Below are 6,877 nucleotides of genomic sequence, written 5' to 3' on the forward strand. Positions count from 1 at the left end.
AAAGAAAAGAAATATTTATCAAAATTTTACATAGATTTTTGTATTTAGATATCTAACGTGTTTATTTTTATTGTATGCTGATCTAAACCCAATTCGTATCAGCTTGTTTGTTTTTAGTTTGCTCTTGCATTTTTGTTTATTTATTGCTGCGAAGGTTTCATATTAGATGATAGTACAGTTTACAAAGATATTTCATAGATACTGTGTGTTTAATATTATTTTTTGTTTTTTTAAGTGGGAAACTTCTTCTAATTTACGTTGTTTTTTTTTGTTTGTTTTTTTTCTTTTTTTTTGTTTGTTTTTGTCTTTCTTTTGTATTATTATTTTTATTGTTATTTAAGTAATAAAATGGGTAAAATTCCACTACTGGAACGTAAAAAAATTATCGTGCTTCATGAAGAAGGTTATTCTCAACAACAAATTGTCCAAAAAACAAAATATTCAAGGACAGCCCATTAGAGAAATTATAAAAATATTTAAAAACACGGGATCTCTTGAGGATAAAATTCGAAGTGGAAGACCTCCAAAGCTTACAAAACATGACATAAAGTATTTTAAAAATGTGTCTCTGCGAAATCGGAAAAAAACCTCCAGTGAACTAGCCCAAGACATTCAGGCTGCGACTGGGACAAATGTCTCCTCATCTTGCATTCGACGACATTTACTAAAAGCTGGGTTAAGAGGGTGTGTTGCAGTTCGAAAGCCTTTAAAACGTCGTGGCAATAAAGAAAAAAGACTTAAATATGCAAAACAGCATAATAATTGGACGCAAGGAATGTTAAACCGTGTACTATACACAGATGAATCAAAATTTGAATTGTTCGGTAGCAGAAGACGACAGTATGTAAGAAGAAGGGTAGGAGAGGCTTATCGCCCTGATTGTCTACATCCAACAATCAAGCATGAGGGAGGTTCTGTTTTAGTTTGGGGTTGTATTTCATCATCTGGAGTAGGTGATTTAATCAGAATTGATGGCAAACTGACAGGAGAACAGTGTAAAGAAATTTTAAGACATCATGCAATACCATCTGGAATGAGACTTATTGGTAATAATTTCATTCTACAGCAAGACAATGATCCCAAACATTGTTCCCGGATGGCCAAAAAATATTTACAGGACATGTGTGAGGAGGGAGTTCTCGAAGTAATGAACTGGCCTCCTCAAAGTCCAGATTTGAACATTATTGAACATGTTTGGGATTATTTGGATAAAAAAAAGGCCGAATATAACCCCAAAAATGTCGAAGAATGTTTTCGAATATTAAAAAGAGAGTGGGCCAATATTCCACAAAATTTCATTACAAATTTATATGAATCAATTCCCAGGAGATTCGCTTCTGTGATCAACGCAAAAGGCGGACATGCGAAGTAATAATTGTTCTTTCTTTTTGTATCATATTTTATCAAATTATTTCTAGATATTTTTGTTTATAATTTATGTGTCTATAAACCTGATTTTTTTTTACTTCATAAGTCCTTTATATTTTTACGACAAAATCAAAAATAATTATAAACTTATGGTGGGCTAAAACTCATTCACAGTACTGTGTATATGAAAACCATACTGGATGAACGATTAGAGTCTCAAGTTTGATTTTTTTGAGTTATTGCCCTTCTATTGTAGCCCTGGGTTCATACTTTGTCTACCTGAAGTGACTAACCGAAAAACGATTGGAGTCTTGAGTTATAGGAATTTTAAAAAACACCACACATTGGCAGAACGGTCAGAGCCTCATATTTGCAGCGACAAAAGGATCAAGCTAGTTGTCAGCTGGCTTTTCTTTTTTATCACATGACATGTGGGAGCCAATCCCACGCTGTTTTAGTTATACGTCTGCTTTAAAGATGGCGGAAATCAGCACTGATCGTCCAGTCATTAATGACAAACCAAAGAAACGATTTTTTCTCATAGGCTTTTCTACTGTTTACAAAATGCGAAAATTACTTTCAACACTAAGTCAAGATTGCTGAAATTTTCTTCGTAAAGAACAGCTGAAACTTTAACGCATATCAAGTCATGAAAGAGGGGAAGATTGCAAGTGCAAGATGTAATGTTTTGAAACGATTACTGACGAAGAAAAAGATGGCCTATTCAATCAACTTAACTCGATTAGTAGCAAAGATGCGCAAGACTTGCACCTTGCTTTCTTTGTTCAGGTGAAGAATCTTTTTTCTACCCATCTCGAATAACAATAAGTAAATACAAGACCTTTGGTTATTGCGGTCATAACAGATTAAACATAATTTTGTCACACAAAAAATATTAATTGTAGAGTTAAAACAATGCCTTTTCTTAGTTATCTGGCATTAATTTTGTAAACATCCTACAAAATAATAACATCGAGTAAAAAAATACTGCACACTTATTGCTTTTGATTCTTAAAAATAAGTGAACTGATTCTTATTAAAAGATGAAAGCAGTGGAGAGGCAAAGACCTTGCAAAGATGAAGAGAATGCCAAATTCAGAGACTTCTCCTATGAGTACAAGGTCCGGTTTATTTGAGCTGGTGTGCCATTTGAAACAAGAGTGTCACAAAGCATTCATAGCTCTGTTTGGAATAACAAACAGGAGGATTCGAACAATAAAATCTGCTCTGTCAAAGACTGGTAAGCTTTATTTTATTTGTTATAAATCTGTGTGTCGCAAAGGTTGTGAAACAATGCTGAGTGATTAGTTACTGGTTTACTTCTTTTTTAAACTGTAACTTAAAAACAAAAATTATATAGGCTTATGCTGTGTTGGTTTTTCAAATAATAATACTGTTTAAATATTGTTGGTTTATCTGTTTTACCATAGGACATCCACTTGTAGACATGAGAGGGAGACATACAAATCAACCTCATCGACTAAAGCCAGAAGAGTTGCAAGCAGTGATTGACCTTATCCGGTCCTTCCATGGCAGAAAGTCACACTATACCATGGGTGCTAAAAAGAAAATATACTTGCCAGAGGAATTGAATGTTGCAAAGATGCATCAAATGTTTCTAAACTCTTGCCCTGCACGTGAAGTTTCTTATGAAAGATATAGACATATCTTCAACACTACTTTTAATATTGGATTTGGATATCCAAGAAAAAATACATTTAATGTCTGTGATGAGCTGAAGCAGAAGATGTCACATGTAGGGTCAGACCCAGAAAGTGGCAGAATGAAGCAAGAACTGGAACTTCATCAAAGAAAAGCTGCAACTTTCTACAAAAGAAAACACGAGGTGAAAGATCTTGCCCCGAGAGATAATTCTACAAAGGCAGTTGTTTTCGATTTTCAGAAAAATCTATGCACGCCCAATAAAACTTCCAACGATGTTTATTACAAGCATCAACTGACGTGTGTCTTGTTTAATGTTCAAATGCTGTCAACAGATGATGTATACTTCTACTTTTATGATGAGACTGTTGCCAAAAAGGGTGCTGATGATGTGTGCTCCATGCTTTATCACTTAATAGAGACATACATCCCCCAAATAGTGACAAGACTGGATTTGTTTTGTGATGGGTGTGCTGGGCAAAACAAGAATTATACTCTACTAAAAATTATGCATTGGTTGGTAAACACAAAAAGGGGATTTGAGCACATCTCAATTCTTCTTCCAACCCATGGTCATTTGTATCTTGAATGTGACCAAGACATGGCCCTGAACAAAGAGTCAACAAATCTGGATCTTCCCAGCCAGTGGGTTCAAGTGTTCAGGAATGTACCTGTCAAGCCATCTCCCTTTACAGTGATCCCCTGTGACCAGAATATGTTCAAGGCATTCAAAGACTTCCTAAAGCCAGACCACTTGAGTGTTTATACACTGCCCCGATACCAATCAGTCAAGAGAAATTTAAGGACTTGCAGTGTCTGAAAAAACTATGCAATCCTGTGAACCAGGAATTCTACAACAATCTTCCAGTTGTTGGACCCTCTGATTGTGAAGATGAATCTTCAACCGACACGCCATATTATGCTGATGATTGAATCAATCAGTCTAGAATTAAGGAGTTATTGCAACATAAACGTTATTGCAACATAAACATTTTTTATTATTTTTCTCCTCCCTACTTTTATTTTTTGGTTTGGTACCTGCAACAAAGATGACACTCATGTAATAATACTACTATTGTAAAGCATTAATTTAGTGCATTTCGATTCTGTTGTGTTTGGTATGAGTAGTAATCAATTAAGAAAACCTGTTATGAGAATAAATCCATAGGAACTAACCTGTGGAATATTTTGGCTTGTGTTGGAGTGATGCAATGGAAAAACGATCAAAGTCTGAACAGCAGTTCCCCTCTTATAGTATCAATACCAAACATATAAATCAATATTTTTACATAAAACTTTGAATTGCTATATTAAGAAATAAATTATTTCTAAAATAAAATGGTTTTTGGGATGATTTTAATTCATTGAACTACATAATGATATTTTAAATCTTAAAAATTGATTTTCCCAAAACAGTAAAAGTGTGACTTTGGCTGCTCTTCCAGTGTGGTCTTCACATATATATATACAGTACTGTGAATGAGTTTTAGCCCACCATAAGTTTATAATTATTTTTGATTTTGTCGTAAAAATATAAAGGACTTATGAAGTAAAAAAAAATCAGGTTTATAGACACATAAATTATAAACAAAAATATCTAGAAATAATTTGATAAAATATGATACAAAAAGAAAGAACAATTATTACTTCGCATGTCCGCCTTTTGCGTTGATCACAGAAGCGAATCTCCTGGGAATTGATTCATATAAATTTGTAATGAAATTTTGTGGAATATTGGCCCACTCTCTTTTTAATATTCGAAAACATTCTTCGACATTTTTGGGGTTATATTCGGCCTTTTTTTTATCTAAATAATCCCAAACATGTTCAATAATGTTCAAATCTGGACTTTGAGGAGGCCAGTTCATTACTTCGAGAACTCCCTCCTCACACATGTCCTGTAAATATTTTTTGGCCATCCGGGAACAATGTTTGGGATCATTGTCTTGCTGTAGAATGAAATTATTACCAATAAGTCTCATTCCAGATGGTATTGCATGATGTCTTAAAATTTCTTTACACTGTTCTCCTGTCAGTTTGCCATCAATTCTGATTAAATCACCTACTCCAGATGATGAAATACAACCCCAAACTAAAACAGAACCTCCCTCATGCTTGATTGTTGGATGTAGACAATCAGGGCGATAAGCCTCTCCTACCCTTCTTCTTACATACTGTCGTCTTCTGCTACCGAACAATTCAAATTTTGATTCATCTGTGTATAGTACACGGTTTAACATTCCTTGCGTCCAATTATTATGCTGTTTTGCATATTTAAGTCTTTTTTCTTTATTGCCACGACGTTTTAAAGGCTTTCGAACTGCAACACACCCTCTTAACCCAGCTTTTAGTAAATGTCGTCGAATGCAAGATGAGGAGACATTTGTCCCAGTCGCAGCCTGAATGTCTTGGGCTAGTTCACTGGAGGTTTTTTTCCGATTTCGCAGAGACACATTTTTAAAATACTTTATGTCATGTTTTGTAAGCTTTGGAGGTCTTCCACTTCGAATTTTATCCTCAAGAGATCCCGTGTTTTTAAATATTTTTATAATTTCTCTAATGGGCTGTCCTTGAATATTTTGTTTTTTGGACAATTTGTTGTTGAGAATAACCTTCTTCATGAAGCACGATAATTTTTTTACGTTCCAGTAGTGGAATTTTACCCATTTTATTACTTAAATAAGTAATAAAATTTTACCTTTTAAGTAATAAAATTTTACCCATTTTAAAAAATGGGTAAAATTTTATTACTTAAAAAGTTCTATGATGATTTTTGAACAAAAATCTTAAGTTCTTAAAGTTCTATGATGATTTTTGAACAAAAATAATTCAAACCTATTTTCGACTTAAACTAATTTTTTCAAAAGGGAAGCTTTTGACAATAAATATCTCAAAAAGTAATAAAGCATCTTAAGTTACATATTGTAGTGAGCATTTATAAAGACAAGTTTAACTAAACAAAGATTGTTGGTGATTTATTTTACAAGCTTTACACTTTTTATATTGTGCAATTGGATTCAAAGGTGTTCCAGGAAAGCTTGACCACGCCTCTATTGTCGCTTATCAAGTCGGCTTGCACGAGAAGAACAATTTAACTCAAAAGTATGTCCATTCCAGAAGGAAGGAGAGTTTGTCTAGTATGTATTAATTCAAATGCAGGGGTAACCCCCTTTAACATGTCAGCAATTTTTTTGTTTGAATTTTTCTGATTTTTTTTTTTAACTTTTCAGCAATATCTCCTCCCAAAATGAAATATTTGAACAGACGTTCAAGCGAAAATAAATTATCTAAATTCGAAATGGTAAGTAACCAATAAAACAACACATTCGACATTTTCAATGATTTAAATTAAAAGCTTGGTGTTAATAAAATGGCAGATTTTGCGATAGCAGTTTAAAATGGAGAACAAAGATGATATGTAATGATGTTTTTGTAAATATTACTTCTCGTTATTTCTCCTTATTTCTCGTTTAGGTCCTGCAAACCAATTCGAATTATAAGCAATACTTAAAAAAGATGTAATTAAATATGTAAATAAAAATACGATCTGAATAAAGTGTAAATATAGATTGTAAATCTTTACTTGTTAAATATTAAATTTGATTCTTGTTGTTAAAAAACTCCTATGGTGGCTTAAAAACGGCTGCTTAAGAAATGAAAATTTCAAACTATAAGCTTCAGCTTTAAAACATTCCTGTTCATTTAAACCATCATTGGATACATGTGGAAATGGGGTGAGGGGTGGAGGATAACATTTGAAAAAAACTTTAAATGTTGCGTTTACTGGTCTTACCCTTTTAAGATTTTTTTTTTAATTTTTGACCATGCTTCTACGCCTAGCGTTATA

General features: G+C 33.3%; 1 protein-coding gene across 6 annotated transcripts in view; it reads left to right on the forward strand.

Moving 5' to 3' along the window:
- LOC145192607 (uncharacterized) overlaps nt 1–6,650 on the forward strand; it is a 29,199-nt gene extending 22,549 nt beyond the window's left edge. For all 6 annotated transcript variants that reach the window (XM_090084747.1, XM_090084733.1, XM_090084739.1 and 3 more), the window contains 3 exons: nt 6,054–6,167; nt 6,261–6,331; nt 6,505–6,650. In XM_090084747.1, coding sequence (XP_089940873.1) covers nt 6,054–6,167; nt 6,261–6,331; nt 6,505–6,552 — 233 coding nt within the window. In that variant the 3' untranslated portion in view covers nt 6,553–6,650. The remainder of the gene's footprint in view (nt 1–6,053; nt 6,168–6,260; nt 6,332–6,504) is intronic.
- Nucleotides 6,651–6,877: the final 227 nt, after the last annotated feature.

The sequence above is a fragment of the Hydra viridissima genome, unplaced genomic scaffold, assembly GCF_058129835.1.
Source record: "Hydra viridissima isolate aposymbiotic clone 2 unplaced genomic scaffold, HvirCarnegie_v1 scaffold_1, whole genome shotgun sequence".
NCBI classification, from domain to species: domain Eukaryota; kingdom Metazoa; phylum Cnidaria; class Hydrozoa; order Anthoathecata; family Hydridae; genus Hydra; species Hydra viridissima.